The sequence below is a fragment of the Malus sylvestris genome, chromosome 6 (assembly GCF_916048215.2).
Source record: "Malus sylvestris chromosome 6, drMalSylv7.2, whole genome shotgun sequence".
Taxonomy (NCBI): Eukaryota; Viridiplantae; Streptophyta; class Magnoliopsida; order Rosales; family Rosaceae; genus Malus; species Malus sylvestris.
In genome coordinates, this window is record NC_062265.1 from 34,697,356 (window position 1) to 34,715,031 (window position 17,676).

Consider the following 17,676-nt stretch of genomic DNA (forward strand, 5'->3'; position numbering starts at 1 on the left):
ACTTTACTCCGGCAAGTGAAGCGACTCAATCTCAAAATTAGGTCGATAGATTTCGTTATCTGAAATTTGTTCTTGTTGGGGCGCAAAATAAAAAAAACCCTAACCGTAGTGGTGTTGCAATCCGATTATCCGATTTGGAAAATCAGAGGATGGGGGCGAGTCGGAAGCTCCAGGGCGAGATCGACCGCGTTCTCAAGAAGGTCCAAGAAGGCGTCGACGTCTTCGATAGCATTTGGAACAAGGTTTGTAGCTTCTTCTACCTTCCTCCGCTTGCTTACAAAAACGCAAATTCCAACTGATAAAACGACTGATGCTTGTTTGTGTGCAATGCGATTAGGTTTACGATACGGACAATGCGAACCAGAAAGAGAAGTTTGAGGCCGACCTCAAGAAGGAGATAAAGAAGCTCCAGAGGTACAGGGACCAGATCAAGACTTGGATTCAATCCAGTGAAATCAAGGATAAAAAGGTTTTATCTTTTTATTTTCGATATGCAATTTTGAATTGTTCTACCTTCGTTTGTACTCGTTGATTTTGGACGTGACAATTGATTCATGTTTTGATACACGTTGACGTAGGTCAGTGCCTCTTATGAGCAGGCTCTGGTGGATGCTCGCAAACTCATTGAGCGCGAAATGGAAAGGTTCAAGATATGTGAAAAGGAGACAAAAACAAAAGCATTTTCCAAAGAAGGATTGGGCCAACAACCTAAAACCGTAACTACTTATCCTATCTGTTTCTTTTCATTCGCACCTAGTTTTTAATCAGTTCATGATTTTTGTTCTTTGGTAATACCGTTGTGGCAATGCTCATGATAATGTGAAACAAATTGCCAACTAGACATGTAAACGGGTTGGGTCAGATCGGGGTTATTGGATTTGGGTCGGATTGAACCCAACCCGTTAAGTTAACGGGTCACCGAACCCAACCCGTTAAGCTAACGGGTCATCTGAACCCGACCCGTTAAGCTAACGGTTACCAGTTTCACCCGTTAACACCCGTTAACAATTATTATTATTTTTATTTTTTGCATAAAGTTTATTTTTTTTGTCATTAAGACTACTAAAATTACTAAAATATCCTCAACTAATGGGTTGACCCAAAGTGATCCGTTATTTAACGGGTTCACCCGTTTAAGCATCCATCCAAATACAAATATTAACGGATTGGGTCGGATCGGGTTAACGGGTTGGGTCCAAAATGCTAGGCCTATTGCCAACTGTGTAATTCCTTTTTATGATAGGATCCGAGGGAGAAGGCCAAATCAGAGACAAGGGATTGGATAAACAACGTGGTATGTGAAACAAAAGCTTTTTCTTGAAGTCTGTTGTTACCCACTTCTGCTGCCTTAAAAAGCCTGTGACTGTATAAAACAGTGTGGTTTAGGATGTCTGCTGCGTTTGTAGTTTACATTATGTCAATATTTCATTTTATTGCATGATCCATGTTTAATTGATGTATAAGTTTTGGCTTGTGTGTGTGCTCGTGTCTGCTATATATTTAATTATATGTACAATGGTAATGGATGGTTGTTAAAGGGGAACTGGAGTTCTTTAATTGATTGATGGTTGCCATTGGTGCTGTGGTGCACTGATTGTCTTTATTGAAGTTTTATACGTTTGTTGTTCCTTTTTTTTTTTCCAGTTATGCTTTAGATCGCATTTGTTTCTTATGTCGTTATAACTTGACAATAATGGTTTTAAATTTCACATTTGATGTGATCGGTTTTACAAGTTATGTATTGGAAATTATCCATTATCACTCAGTGAGTATTTTTGGTGTTTCATTGTGTTGAGAAGGTTGGGGAGTTGGAATCACAGATTGACAGCTTTGAAGCTGAGATTGAAGGGCTATCTTTTAAGAAAGGGAAGGGCAGACCACCCAGACTGGTAGGAGAAAGAAACCTGCATTCTTAGGAAACATGTGGTTTTTCTGCATCCTTTGACAAATATTTTTTTATTTGTCTTGCAGACCCATCTAGAGACATCAATTACTCGGCATAAGGCTCATATAATGAAGTTAGAACTGATCTTGAGGCTATTGGATAATGATGAGCTGAGTCCTGAGCAGGTCAATGATGTTAAAGACTTTTTGGAAGACTATGTGGAACGCAATCAGGTTTATTGTGCTTTGAATTTTATATTTGTTTTTTTTGGGTATTTATAAATATGCATATAGAACATTCACAATCATGGTCATGTATTGCTTTTGAATTACCTATGTCAGACTTTTTTTTTATTTTGTTATGTTAATTTTTAGGAGGATTTTGATGAATTTAGTGAAGTTGATGAGCTTTACAACACCTTACCATTGGACAAGGTGGAGTCCCTTGAAGATCTGGCCATTATTCCTCCTGGTCTTATCAAGGTACTTTTTTTGTTTTTGTTTTGCTGAATGCAATTTCTATTTAAGGTTCTTATATTTAGTTGGAGGTTGTAATTATTTAATTTTTCATTACATTTGGAAACGTATCTTGTTAGTTGAGATAGACATGAAAAAGAGAGAGAGAAATGGTTAACAAAGTCTTTTTAAACCATAGTTCTTTTTATTACGAAGTAAATATTTGCTTATACGTTTGTTGATCCTTTATTGAATATATAACCACTTTGTAAGATGCTAGTTAATATGTTACTCACTTTGTAAGATGCTAGTTTATTTTTTTTATTTTTTTTATTTTAAAGAATCTCAACTTAACTGTTATTCATTTTGTACAAGTTATCCTGCTACCATAGAGGAATCGATGAAAAATTGGAAAGTAGATGGCTTTTATGGCCTTCCTTATGCCCCACCAGTAGAGATGCGCTTGTAACATTATATTTAGATGCCAGGTTGTCTCATCTTTGTTACTTGAGTCCTTAGTTGGGACATGTGGTTGATTCATCTAAACCTATTCCTAGTTGTTTCTTTAAGTTTACAAATCAATTGTTTGCTTATCAATTTTGTTGTTTTGCCATTTGGATTCCATTATCCTTCATGGTATCATATATTTTTAGTATTTTAATGACCATGTCAAAACCCAGTTTAATTTTTTTATTTTTGGGGGGCAGGGTGCACCGATGCTTGGCTTGAAGACTAATTTGGCACCACCCGCATCTCCACTGCCTGTATGTCCTCAAAATCTTGAGTGAATGGTACTTGAATAAGTAGGTGGTTGCATACTTGACTCCGTATGGGTTCTGTTAAGGGAATTGAAGTTTGCTTCTTTAGTTTTTGATAAAAACAATTGCATTCATATTTGGTGTGATGCTGCAGAGTGCTGTTAAGATGTGTTTGTAGTAGACATTTATATAACATATCTACGGGGTAATCGTTTCTTTTTATTCTTTTAGTAGATTTTAAATCAAAATTGGTAATCAATTGAACTGACCATTGATTGAAAGGAAGTTTAAATTGAATGAGAAAGTATTTTTTCCCTCAGGTTTCTCTATTAGAATTTTTTAGAATTTGGAGATATGTTGATGACCTCTGCTTCCTTTCTGTAAGATGCTGTCTGATGTTACTGTACTAAAGGTTAGTTTTTCTTTTCCAGCCCGCTGCTACTTCTACTAATCAGCAGAGTGTTTCTGTCCAAGAGCCAGTTGAAGATGCAGTTTCCCAGGACAGTAATGCTGATAACATTCCTAGAACTCCACCTCCTAGAAGTGGTGTGCTTTCATCTTCTCCTGCATCAACACCAACTGGGAGTCATGCAACTCCTGTCTCTGCCAGTGTTCCAACTCATAATCTGCCCAGTGTGCCAAGTGTTTTGGCCATTCCAGGTTCAAATGCTGTTCGGGGTGTCACAGAGAATGCAGGGGCTGCTAATTCTTCATCTCCTGTAAGTTTGTCTGCTTCTGTGAAGGAAGAAGAGTCAGCAAGCTTCCCTGGCCGTAGACCATCACCATCTCTTTCTGATGCTGGACTTGTAAGGGGCATCAGTCGAGGTGGCTTCTCTGCCCCAATTCCATCTAGTATCCCTGTTAGCTCTAGCAATGTGTCTCCTAGTAATAGTGCCCTTGGTGCAGTTCCTTCAGTTTCTGATGTAACCAAGAGAAATATATTGGGAGCTGATGAGAGAATTGGGAATAGTGGTGTGGTGCAGCCACTTGTTTCCCCTATAACTAACAGACTGATCTTGCCTCAAGCTGCCAAGGCTAGTGATGGAAGTGCTCCAGTTGATTCTAGTAATGCTAGTGAGGCTGCTATACCTGGCAGAGCATTTTCTCCTTCTATTGTTTCTGGCATGCAGTGGAGGCCTGGAAGTTCCTTTCAAAACCAAAATGAAGCAGTATGTAACTTTTCACTAAGGGTTTCTTCTATCTTTATCTCTCTATTTGTCATACTCTTTATTAATTTCCAGTTTTATACATAGGTTGCATGGCCTTATGCTACCTCGAATGTATACCATTTGTAGAATTGAAAATATGCTTTTGTTTTGCAGCTTTGCCATTATATCTATTCTTTATCTGCCTGCATTATCGGATTCAAATTTTATGGACTAGTTAGATTTTGTGAGATTTTAAGTCAGTTTACCAATTTTCAGGGGATATTTCGTGGAAGGACTGAAATAGCACCCGATCAGAGGGAGAAATTTTTGCAGCGGCTCCAACAAGTGCAGCAACAAGGTCACAGTACCATTCTTGGCATGCCTCCTCTTGCTGGTGGAAATCATAAGCAATTTTCTGCACAGCAAAACCCACTTTTGCAACAGGTACTGTACCTTTTGTAGAATCAGCTGTTGGTTGTGTTTCTTCTGATTCAGTGAAATGTGAACAAATCTAATTCATATCATACTTTCATGGAAAGAGATTGATATTTTTTCCCCCACAAGAATCTCTCTGGCTGCACTTTGTTGGTCATCCAATTCATTGCCCATTGCTTTAGTTAATATCATGCATAATAATATCCATCATTTATTACTGAATGAGATGTTAGTTTGGTGCAAGAGTTATTTTAGATGACAATTGATTGTATGTGCAGTTTAATCCTCAAAACTCATCTGTATCTTCTCAAGCTGGCCCTGGACTAGGGGTACAGCCCCCAGGTCTTGGTACTGTTGCACCTACCACCTTACAGCAGCAGCTAAATTCTATCCATCAACAGTCTAACCAACAGGCATTGATGTCGGTTGGACCAAAAGAAACTGGTAATCTCCATCCTAAATTCAGTTTACGATATTGTTCTGATGTTCTATTTTCCGTTTTTTTATTTATGCTATCTTATCATGACTCTTATTTATTTTTTCCACCAAGAAGTGAAAGGACTGAATTGAATACAGAAAACTCAAATACATAGAATTTTTTTGTAATGAAAAAAATTCAGGATCAATAAAGAGTGGCAGTTTCTTGTCCAAACCCACACTACTCCAAACACTTGGGATCAAATTTAAAAAGTAGTGTACTGTACTGATCAGCCCAGTGTAACATGGGTGCACTATCATCAAAACTGAATGATCTGGTTTATTTGATGCAGATGTAAGTCATCCAAAAGTTGAGGAACAACAGCAACAACAGAATATACCTGATGAGTCTACTGCGGACTCTACTAGTTCTGGACTCGTAAAGAATCTAATGAATGAAGATGACTTGAAAGCCTCATATGCAGTTGATTCTCTGGTATGAATATTTTCTTGATTACTATATTATGATTTGTTGCCAATATTTTTTATCTTCTTCTGTATGATTTATAACTAGTTATTGCGGAAAATTTATTTTAGTGTAGAGCTGGTAGTAAATCGTTATCATTGTAAGTTGTATTATTTTCTTCAAAAAATTTAGGGTGGTGCTATTCACACCTATTTTTATCTCTCACCCACCCCTATCAATTTTTGGCCGTCGGATTGAATGAATTGAAGAAGATCAATGGACAAAATTTAACAAGAGTGTGTAGGAGGTAAGAAGGGGTGTGTGAATGGCACTACCCAAAATGTAAAGGCATAGCAAGATGAACAGGTTGGCTACTCTCTGTACCTCCTGCCCAAGAGGAATACAGAAAAGGACAGGCAAAAAAAAGTTGTGTCAAACTTCCTTTATTCCTAAACGCTCTCCATTTCACATAGCATTCTTACCAACTTATTTGCTCTCTATATGATTGTGGTGTGCATCATAAATATTTTGATTTATTTGTGGAAGGATGGATGTCCCCACTTAGTGGGAAAAGGCTTTGTTGTTGTTGTGGAAGGATGGATGTGGGATGTGGCTTGATATGTGTTACTGAATCTTATTTTTTGAAGGCTGGAGTTTCTGGCTCTTCAACAGAGCCTGCTCAAGTACCACGAGATATTGATCTCTCTCCTGGGCAACCTTTACAGTCCAATCAACCTTCTCCTAGCCTTGGCATTATTGGCCGAAGAAGTGTTTCTGATCTTGGTGCAATTGGTGATAACCTTTCTGGATCAACTGCTAATTCTGGGGTATTGCATGATCAGTCGTATAATTCGCAGATGCTTGAGGCTGCTTACTACAAACTTCCACAACCCAAAGACTCAGAACGTGCAAGCAGCTATACTCCAGTATGGACCTGATTATTTTTATCATTTGATCTCCCTTTTACTGTGAATAAGAGTCGAGTTTTTATTTAATACGCGTCTTCATTCGTTTTGCCATCAACAGAGGCACCCTGCAAAAACACCTCTAAGCTACCCCCAAGCGCAAGCACCTATTGTTAATAATCCTGCCTTCTGGGAACGGTTAGGTCTTGAACCATATGGCACTGATACCCTGTTCTTTGCATTTTACTATCAGCAGGTACTTTTTATAAATTGAGTTACATTTAATGTCAGTATGGTAGAATCACTATAAAGTATAAACTTGTGTCCAAGTTCATTATTGTCTGCAGAACACTTATCAGCAATATTTGGCGGCAAAAGAACTGAAGAAGCAATCTTGGAGATACCATAGGAAATATAACACTTGGTTTCAACGGCACGAGGAGCCAAAAGTTGCCACAGATGAATATGAACAGGGGACGTATGTGTACTTTGACTTTCATATTGCAAATGATGATCTACAACACGGATGGTATGTTTTATTTATCCTTTAGTTTCGCATTCAAGTTTCTTTGAGTCGTCGTACTTGGTGTTGGGGTGTCTTAAGTAGCCAGAATTAAGCTCCTCGCCCCCTCTTTTGCCCAAGTTATTTGAGCGTTTGAGGGACTAGGAGGGGGCACGATTTGATTATTTGAGATATTTTAAATGCTATAGCTTCTATTATTGTTAGGAAATACTGTTGTGAATATCACTTTTAAGAATGAGAAAAACAAAACAAAGCCGGAAATGAAAAACAAAATAACCAAGACAAATAACACCAAAAATTAGCGTGATTCGGTTATATGTGCCTACGTTCGCGGGGCAGCAATAACAATCTTTCACTATATTAACAATGAGTACTACGGATAATCTTGTCAATGCAAAACCTGAAAGAACAAGAATAAGAAATACACAATATGTTTTCTTTTCACACTTAGCCCTTCTCTTACTCTGGCTCCTTGAGTGATATACAACCTATTGTTTTGCTCAGATTCACAACTACTGCAATAGCCCTTTATATAGACAAACTTCAATAAAGATTACTAATCCTGATTGGATTCTCCAATCGAGAAAGCCAACTCCAATTGGGAAAACAACTTTAGTTGGGTAAACAACTCCAATTGGGAAAGCAACTCCAATTGGGAAAACCACTCAAATTTGGAAATCAATCCTATAAATCCTAGTAGACTTAGTGTTAAAATTTCAACTCCCTCTAGATCTTGATCTTTGATGTCTCCGGCAATAGACTAAAACTTAGCAAAAAAGAGAACTAGAAACACACAAGATTTATACTGGTTCGGCCGAACTTTTGCCTACGTCTAGTTGTGATTTCTCTAGGTAGAGAAGTCACAGCTTCTTTGATTAATAATAGAGATTACAGTACTCTTGCAAACCCTATCTAGCTTTTTCTCTCAGATATTTCAGCCTTGCTGCACCCTATTTATATGTATGGGGTTCGGCTCACATGCCCCTTTACAGATTATATTTTATATTCTAAGTGGAATAGGAAATTACACTTCCTTTCCAATTCCAAATAGACTTATAGGATTCATAATCTAAATTGAATAAGGAAACTAAGATTCTTTCCTAGTTCTTTTAGGAGAAGAATCGTTGCACCCTTTGTTTCCCTAAAACAATCCTAAACGAAAAAGGACACTATTTGATGAGCCAAAAATCCTAACAATCTCCAACTTGGTGAGTCAAACAAAGTCTTGATCATTGCACCCTAGAGTATCTTTGAACTTTCTTGAAGCAGCTCTGGAAGACAATCTTCTTCTTGCCTTATTGCACCTCAAGTGAGGAGGTGTTCCACCTTAATCAATCAACAAGATTGATCGGGTTCAAGCAATGCTTGAACTTATTGGCCGGCACTATCTTCATAAGGAAATTTGCGGCATTGTCGTTTGTGTGAACTTTTTCAACCCAAATCTCCTTAGACTCCATCCTTATTCTATGATACCTTGCTTCAATGTGCTTTGATCTTCCATGAAAAACCTGATTCTTTGCCAAGTGAATGGCACTTTGACCATCACATTTTAGCTTCAGATAATCCTGAGTGGTTCCCATTTGACTTACCAAGCCACTAACCCAAATTGCTTCCTTTCCAGTTTCGGCCAAAGCAATATACTCTGCCTCTGTGGTTGACAAAGCTGTAATTGGTTGCAGAGGTGCCCTCCAACTGATTGGTCCTTCTGCGCATGGAAAGACATAACTAGAAGTTGACCTTCTCTTGTCTAAGTTCCTTTCATAATCAGCATCCACATATCTGAATGTCTTTGCTTTCTTTTTGCTTCTCAAATATAATCCCTTGTCGCCAAGAACCCTTTAAATAACCCAAAATCCACTTGACTACATCCCAATGTTGCTTTCCTGGATTTGACATGTACATGGAAATGACACTGATTGCTTGAGCTATGTCGGGTCGCCTCATACCATTGCATATATGAGGCAACCCACGACATTAGCATAAGGCACCTTCTCCATTGTTTGTTTCTCCTTTTCGGACTTAGGAAATTGTTGTCCGCTTTATCTGAAGTGAGCCGCCAAATGAGTTGAAGCTGCATTTGCTTTTTGCATGTTGAACTTCTCAAGAGCCTTCGAAATATACTTATTCTGTCATAGCACTTATCCAACTATATTGCTCATCACTTGCTATGGCTTCTCGATAAGTAGTTGGATCTCCTTGATGTTGAGAATATCGCGTTTAAGAATGGGAAAATAGAATATACTCCGGAAATCGAAAACAAATAACCAAAGATAAATAACACCAAGAATTTACGTGGTTCGGCAATATGTGCCTACGTCCAAGGAACAACAACAACAATCTTTCACTATATCAATAATGAGTAAAACCAATAATCTTGCCAAATCTCTAGAACTAGGACTTGAAGAAAAACCTGAAAGAACAAGAACAAGAAATACACTATCTCTTTTCTTTTCTCTTGCACAAACTTTGCCCTTACAACATTCTCTCACTCCAAACCCTTGAGTGGTACACAAATTATTGTTTTGCTCCCTTCTCAAAACTAGTACAATAGTCCCTTTATGTAGACATAATAAAGGTCTTCTTCAATAAGGATTACTAATCCTAATTGGAATCTAGTTATGAATCATTCTCCAATTGAGAAACTAACTCCAATTGGGAAAACAACTCCAATTAGGAAAACAATTGAATCCTCTAAGACTATAATTCCTTATAGACGTAGGACAACTTATCATGGGCTGGAAAAAACCCAACACTTGATAGCATAATTAACTTCGTCTTGGTCAAACCCAAACCTATATGGTTTCTTCTTGTTTGGATTGGGTTTGTCCAGTGACATGCATCTTCGGAATACGGGTGGGTTTTGTGGGTTGGATTTTGAACCCTTTGGATGTTTGGCGGATTGGAGTGCCTTAATTTGCCCTGTTTCTTGTTCCACCTGATTTCTAATTGGTGAACGATGCTGATGCTCGTCTTCCCCAAAATCATTAGATTCGACACCTTGCTTAATTGGCTCCACCTGAGCTTCATCTTCCTCTAATTTGATTACTAGAATTCTTGTTGTTTCAATTTCAACATCGTCCTTTTCCCCACTGCTTTTGGTTTTATTCAGAGGCATGATTGTCTCATCAAAGACAACATCTTGACTGACAGCCTTGTTGATATCCCAAAGCTTGATCCCTCCCTCCTCAAAACCTAAGAATAAGCAATGTGCAGACTTAGGTTTGAGTTTGGACCTTTCATCACTTGTGAAGTGTGATGTCTTCCTGCTTATAGTAATTGGCAAACTCATTACTTGTACACTCACCTCCATTGTCACTTCATCTTTCTTTCAATTTGATTCTCGGTTTCTGTCTTCCATTCCTTGAACTATTCAAAAACCTTGGATTTTTGCTTCATGAAATAAACCTATACTTTTCTAGAAAAATAAAAGTAACAAAATACCTAGCTCGACCATTGGATTTATTTGGTGCAGGCCCCAAACATCTGAGTGAACATGGCCGAGTTGCTCGTTGCTTTGGTTATCTGCACTGTTACTTGCGAATGATACCTTTGTTTTTCAAGAACACAATATTCACAAAAGTCCAGCTTGCATGTGACACGCCTTCCAATAGGTCTTTCTTGTGCAATTCTTGCAACCCTTTTTGACTTATGTGCCCTAGCCTATGATGCTAGAGTTCAGCCTTTTCTTCTTCACTCTGCTTTGTGGAAATGGCTGCTCCCCCAACTATCGTAGTCCCAATTAGCTTGTACGCGTATTGTATTGTAGGTCACCTTTCTTGTGCAATCCTTTGGTTGCCTTGAGGCTTCTTGCTTCAGAACTGTACCCATAGCCAGTATTGTCTAAAGTACCAAGGAAATTAAATTCTTCTTCACTTCAACGATATATCTGACGTTCCTCAAAGCTCGATCACTCCATCAAAAATTTTGATTCTTACAATGTCGGTTCCTTTATAGGACATGGTGAATCGTCACCCAGTAAAACTTCTCTACTGTTGACCTCCTTGTAAATATCGAACCATTCTCTGACTGCACACATATATGGAATGTGCATCGAGTATCCAAAATCCAATTTGTGAAAGTCTTGGAGCCTGATGTTTCCTATCACTCTCTTGCTGGGTGATTGACTACTTGAACCTGAGCTTCCTTACATCTTGGCATTCTTCCAATGATCGGGAGAACACAATCGAAGCAACCTTTTTTTCCTTTTGTCTTCTTGGATTTTGACCTACTCATGTTGTTGCTATTCTTCTTGTCTTTTTCCGTTCCTTATCCTTGCCTTTGGCATAAAGGACTTGAGATCTCTCAGTTATATCATCTAGCATAGCATATGACTGAAGGGTTTGAATTGCATCTTCAAGCTTTGGAGAATACTTTCCAAACATTCGGGTTGTTTGAAAGTGCTTGAAAGATGAAGGTAGAGACCTTAGCAAGATGATTGCCATATCATGGTCTTTGTAAGTTTCATCGACCTTCTCAAGATTGACTATGTAATTCTGAAACCTACATACGTGATCTTCAATATCATCCTTGAGAAAAAGTTTATTGGATACGATTTTGCCCATATAAACATTCTCCAACTTGTCCCATGCTTCTTGAGCTGCATCTTTTCTGTGACGTAGGATCGACTGATCTCGTGAGACGGATCTCGACGGAGCTCTTCACCTTCTTGAGACCTTCTTGAGAGCCTTGGTCCATGCCTAGAATTAAAACTTGACGAAAAACCTGAACGAATAAGAAACAAGACACTATTTATCTCTTTTCTTTTCTCTTGCACACGCTTTGCCTCTCTCACTCTAGCTCCTTGAGTAGTACAACTTATTGTTTTGCTCCAATTCAAAACTAGTGCAATAACCCCGTTATATAGACATAATAAAGGTCGTCTTCAATAAGGATGACTAATTCTAATTGGAATCTAGTCATGAATTCTTCTCAATTGAGAAGCCAACTCCAATTGGGAAAACAACTTCAATTGGTTAAACAACTCCAATTGGGAAAACAACTTCAATTTGCTAAACAAGTCCAATTGGGAAAACCACTCCGATTGGGGAAAACATTCCAATTGGAAAATCAACTTAATCCTCTTAAGACTATAATTCCTAATAGACTTCCGACAACTCATCATGGGCTGGAAAAATCCAACATATACATCTCAAGAAAAAGGGTTGTGTTCCGTTTGCTTCCCATTTGTGTTAAATTTACATTTATGGCTTTGGGGTTTGTTTGTTACAGCACACGTACAATCATACTTGTTATGGAAAACCAATCAGTTAATGTGCTTGACATTTTTGTTTTCATTGATAACATGACGGATTTAACTGTGATTATATGTTTTGTTGTGGTACGGTACGGTACAGGTGCCAAAGGATCAAAACTGAGTTCACTTTTGAATATAACTATCTTGAGGATGAGCTTATCGTATAGAAGATGTTGAGAGGATGCTACAACGTTGAGCCTAAACCCCCATGGTATTTGACATGGAAAAAATGATGACATTGAGCTTAACTGCTTCGCATAGTTCAATTGGGGGAACTTTTGATACCTTTTATTAAACCGTTTGGCCTTTTGTTCTGTGCAGGTTGGGTTATATCGTAAGAATGGGGCTGGAAACTCCTTTCGGCTCTGCTTCTTGACCGCGTACAGCTTAGGTTTAATGTTATTGGTCGAATCTAGTTTTAAAAAATGAAAATTTTTGAACATTTCAAATTTTATTGGTACGTGCATTGAAAAAAAAGTTTTATAAGCTTTTCCGAACCAGTTGGACCAATTATTCAAGTCCCGTAAGCACTTTTTACGGATTTTTTATGTGGAGAAATAGAAAAATAAAAAAAATACTTGTGGCGAGCACAAGTGATATTTGAGATCTAAAAAATTCGTTAAAACTCAATACCAATTTATTGATAAGTTTATCGATAGACTAAAAGGAAAGCAAAGTAGGCTTAGGATCGCTACTGCAAAAACTAGCAAAATGGATCTAAAATAAAGACATATAGCTTATGGTTTTCTTGAATACCACAAATTTTGAAAAATTTGCAAGCTTTTAGGTATACTCGTTAAAAAAAGTTTTATAAGTTCTTCCGAAGTATTTGGACCATTTATAAAGACTATAAATATATGTTATGGATTCAGAAAATCCTTGAGAGCCCAACATAGATTACCGCGAAGCTTATAGATCAATCAAAATGATACAGATCACTATTCTAAAGATTTTCGATCCAAAATTGTGACTTGTAGCTCAGTTTTCATGAAAAAAAGCAAATTTTGATCATTTGGTATTTTTTTCGGTATATGCATTAAAGAAAGTACTATAAGCTCTTTGGAAGTACTTGCACCGGTGTTTAAGACTCATAACTACATTTTACGGATTCTTAATGTGGTGAAATAGAAAAAAAAAAATTAAAAAGCTGGTGAAATAGAAAAAATAAATAAACACTGATGCAGAATGAAAATGATATTTAAGATCTAGAAAAATCATTAAGAGCCCTACACAAGTTATTCAAAAGCTTATTGATCAATCAAAATGACAAGATAATAGGCTTATGATCACTAGTTTAGAAAGTAGCAAAATCGATCTGTAATTGTGACTTATAGCTCACAGTTTTCATGAAAATTGCAAGTTTTAAACATTCTGAGATCTAGAAAAATCATTCAGAACCCTACGCAGATTATTGATCGAGCAAGATGACATGAAAGTAGGCTTACAATCACTACTTTAGAAATTAGCAAAATCGATTTGTAATCGTGACTAATAGCTTACAATTTTTACGAAAAATGTAAAATTTTGAACATTTCCAAATTTTAGGTATACGCATTAAAGAAAGTTTTATGAGTTCTTTGGAAGTGTGGGACCATTTTTTAGGACCAATAAGTATTTTTTTACGATTTATTAATGTGCTGAAATAGAAAAATAAATAAACACTAGCGGAGAGTGAAAATGATATCCGAGTTCTGGAAAAATCACTAAGACCTACACAGATTATTGAAAAGCATATAGATCAATCAAAAGGACACGATAGGTGGCTTATAATCACTTGTTTAAAAATTAGCAAAATTGATCCAAAATCGCGACTTATAGCAAGATCTAGAAAAATCATTAAGAGCCCTACACAAGTTATTCAAAAGCTTATTGATCAATCAAAATGACAAGATAATAGGCTTATGATCACTAGTTTAGAAAGTAGCAAAATCGATATGTAATTGTGACTTATAGCTCACAGTTTTCGTGAAAATTGCAAGTTTTAAACATTCTGAGATCTAGAAAAATCATTCAGAACCCTACGCAGATTATTGATCAAGCAAGATGACACGAAAATAGGCTTACGATCACTACTTTAGAAATTAGCAAAATCGATCCGTAATTGCTCACAGTTTTTTATGAAAAATGCAAATGTTGAACATTTGCAAATTTTTTGGTATACGCATTCAAGAATGTTTTATAAGCTTTTCAGAAGTAGTTGGACCATCGTTAAGACCAATAAGTTTATTTTATGGGTTACTTGTCACATCCCGGCCCGGAGTCCACCACATCCCGGGCCCGCTTCACCACCATAGCACGATATTGTCCGCTTTTGGCTTACCATTCCCTCACGGTTTTGTTTTTGGGAACTCACGAGCAACTTCCTAGTGGATCACTCATCCTGGGAGTGCTCTGGCCTCCTTCTCGCTTAACTTCAGAGTTCCTACGAAACCCGAAGCCTATGAACTCCCCAAATGCCTCGTGCTAGGTAAGGATGAGAATATACATTTAAGGATCAATCCCTTGGGCGATGTGGGATGTTACATTACTAATATGGCAAAATAGAAAAATAAATAAACACTAGCGGAAAACAGAAATGATATCCGAGATCCGAAAAACTCATTAAGAGCCCTACACAGATATTGAAAAGCTTACTGATCGATCAAAATAGCACAAAAGTAGGCTTACAATCACTAGTTTAAATATTAGCAAAATTGATCCTAAATCATGACTTATAGCTCACAGTTTTAATGAAAAATGAAACTTTGGAACATTTGCAATTTTTTTGGTATAAGCTTTAAAGAAAGTATTATAAGCTCTTCGGAAATAGTTAGACAATTTTTTAGGACTCGTAAGGATATTTTACAGATTTTTTTTTTTTTTTTTTTTGGTGGTGGAATAGAAAAATAAACAAACATTGGCGCTAAGCAAAAATGCTATATGAAATCTAGTAAAATCATTAAGAGCCCTACACAAAATATTGAGAAGCTTATTAATCAATAATATGACACGAAAGTAGGCTTACAATCACTACTTTGGAAATTAGCAAAATCGATCAGTAATTGTGACTTATAGCTCACAATTTTGGTGAAAATGCAAATTTTGAACATTTGCAAATTGTTTGGTATACACATTCAAGAATGTTTTCTAAACTCTTCAGAAGTAGCTGGACCATTTTTTTACGACCTATAAGGTTTTTTTTAAGGGTTATTAATGTGGTGAAATTGAAAAATAAATAAACACTAGTGAAAATGATATCTGAGATCCAAAAAAATCATTAAGAGCCTTACATAGATTATTGAGAAGCTTATTGACCAATCAAAATGGCACGAAAGTAGGCTTATGATCACTAGCTTAAATATTAGCAAAATTGATCCAAAATTATGACTTATAGCTCACAGTTTTAATGAAAAATGAAACTTTTGAACATTTGCAATTTTTTTGGTATACACTTTAAAGAAAGTATTATAAGCTCTTCGGAAATGGTTGGACAATTTTTTAGGACTTATAATCATATGTTACATATTTTAACGTGGTGAAATAGAAAAATAAACAAACACTGATGCTGAACAAAAATGATATCCGAGATCTAGAAAAATCATTAAGAGCCCTACACAGATTATTGAGAAGCTTATTTGATCAATCAAAATGACACGAAAGTAGGCTTACGGTCACTACTTTAGAAATTAGCAAAACCGTTCCGTAGTCGTGACTTATAGCTCACAGTTTTTGTGAAAAATGCAAATTTTGAACATTTGCAATTTTTTTGTTATACGAATTCAAGAATATTTTATAAGCTCTTTGGAAGTAGTTAGACCATTTTTTTAAGATCTATAAGTTTTTTTGGTTTTTTACGGATTATTAATGTGGTGAAATAGAAAAATAAATAAACACCAGCGGAGAGCGGAAATGATATCCGAGATATGAAAAAATTAATAAGTGCCTTACTCAGATTATTGAGAAGCTTATTGATCGATCAAAATGACACAAAAGGGGGCTTATGATCACTAGTTTAAAGATTAGCAAAATTGATCCAAAATCGTGACTTATAACTCACAGTTTTAATGAAAAATGAAACTTTTGAACATTTGGAATTTTTTTGGTGTACGCTTTATAGAAAGTATTATAAGCTATTCGGAAGTGGTTTGACATTTTTTTAGGACTCATAATCATATGTTACGGATTTTTAACGTGGTGAAATAGAAATAAATAAATAAACACTGGCGCTGAGCGAAAATGATATTCGAGATCCAGAAAAATCATTAAGAGACCTACACATATTATTGAGAAGCTTAATGATCTACCAAAAACATAAACGTAGGCTTATGATCACTACTTTAGAAATTAGCACAATTGATCCGTAATCATGACTTATAGCTCACATTTTTAGTGAAAAATGCAAATTTTGAACATTTGCAAATTTTTTGGTATACGCATTCAAGAATGTTTTATAAGCTCTTCGGAAGTAGTTGGACCATTTTTTAAGATCTATTAGTTTTTTTGGCTTTTTTACGGATTATTAATGTGGTGAAATAGAAAAATAAATAAACACTAGCGGATAGTGGAAATGATTTACGAGATCTAGAAAAATCATTAAGAGCCCTGCACAAATTATTGAGAAGCTTATTGATCAATCAAAATGACAAGAAAGTAGGCTTACGATCATTACTTTTGAAATATCGTGATCTATAGCTCACAGTTTTAGTGAAAAATGCAAATTTTGAACATTTGCAAAATTTTTGGTATACGCTGTTTTATAAGCTCTTCGGAAGTAGTTGGCCCATTTTAAAGACCTATAAGTTTTTTTTTTATTTATTTTTTTTTTTACGGATTATTAATGTGGTGAATGTAAGATCTCACATCGACCAACGGAGATGGGGTGATGTACCTTATATGTACATGCTCCCCTTCCTATAGTACGAGGCCTTTTGGGAACTCACCGGCTCCATATCCCATAAGAACTTTGAAGTTAAGCGAGTTCGGGCGAGAGCAATTCTAGGATGGGTGATCCATTGGGAAGTTCTCGCCTGAGTTTCCAGAAACAAATATGTGAGGGAATGGTAAGCCCAAAGAGGACAATATTGTGCTACAACGGAGTCGAGACTAGGATGTCACAGAATGGTCTCGCCACTCTGCTGTTCAGTGCGAATGTGCCGGCGAGGACGCCGGGTTTCCCTTAAGTGGGGTGGATTGTCAGATCTCACATCGACCAACAGAGAGGGGGTGATGTGTCTTATATGTACATGTCCCCTCCCTATAGTATGAGGTTTTTTGGGAACTCACTGGCTCTGGATCCCATAAGAACTCCGAAGTTAAGTGAGTTCGGACGAAAGCAATCCTAGTATGGGTGACCCGCTGGGAAGTTCTCGTATGAGTTCCTAGAAACAAATCCGTGATGGAATGGTAAGCCCAAAACGGACAATATCGTGCTACAACGGAGTCGAGACTAAG

At 36.8% G+C, this 17,676-nt stretch overlaps 1 protein-coding gene across 4 annotated transcripts; it reads left to right on the forward strand.

Annotated features, from left to right (window-relative positions):
- Positions 1-20: 20 nt before the first annotated feature.
- LOC126626059 (general negative regulator of transcription subunit 3-like) lies at positions 21-12,743 on the forward strand. Of its 4 annotated transcripts, none has more exons than XM_050295248.1 (17): positions 22-242; positions 338-469; positions 600-716; positions 1,244-1,294; positions 1,800-1,889; positions 1,972-2,118; positions 2,260-2,367; positions 3,048-3,104; positions 3,530-4,267; positions 4,523-4,690; positions 4,960-5,125; positions 5,452-5,594; positions 6,212-6,490; positions 6,591-6,725; positions 6,817-6,998; positions 12,347-12,457; positions 12,568-12,743. In XM_050295248.1, exons 1-16 carry the CDS (start codon positions 150-152, stop codon positions 12,411-12,413), a joined length of 2,673 nt encoding a protein of 890 aa, XP_050151205.1. In that variant the 5' UTR covers positions 22-149; the 3' UTR covers positions 12,414-12,457; positions 12,568-12,743. The 4 variants fall into 4 exon arrangements, with proteins under 4 accessions (XP_050151207.1, XP_050151205.1, XP_050151206.1 ...); XM_050295247.1 differs by having other exon boundaries at positions 23-242; positions 579-716; XM_050295249.1 differs by lacking the exon at positions 3,048-3,104 and having other exon boundaries at positions 579-716.
- Positions 12,744-17,676: the final 4,933 nt, after the last annotated feature.

What these genes read in the sequence shown, in the direction of transcription:
- LOC126626059 (XM_050295247.1), top strand. Translation starts at nt 150, where the DNA reads ATGGGGGCGAGTCGGAAGCTCCAGGGCGAGATCGACCGCGTTCTCAAG. An exon ending in GGGATTGGATAAACAACGTG is followed by an intron (nt 1,295 to 1,799) that starts GTATGTGAAACA and finishes TGTGTTGAGAAG; the next exon opens with GTTGGGGAGTTGGAATCACA. An exon ending in GTGCAAGCAGCTATACTCCA is followed by an intron (nt 6,491 to 6,590) that starts GTATGGACCTGA and finishes TGCCATCAACAG; the next exon opens with AGGCACCCTGCAAAAACACC.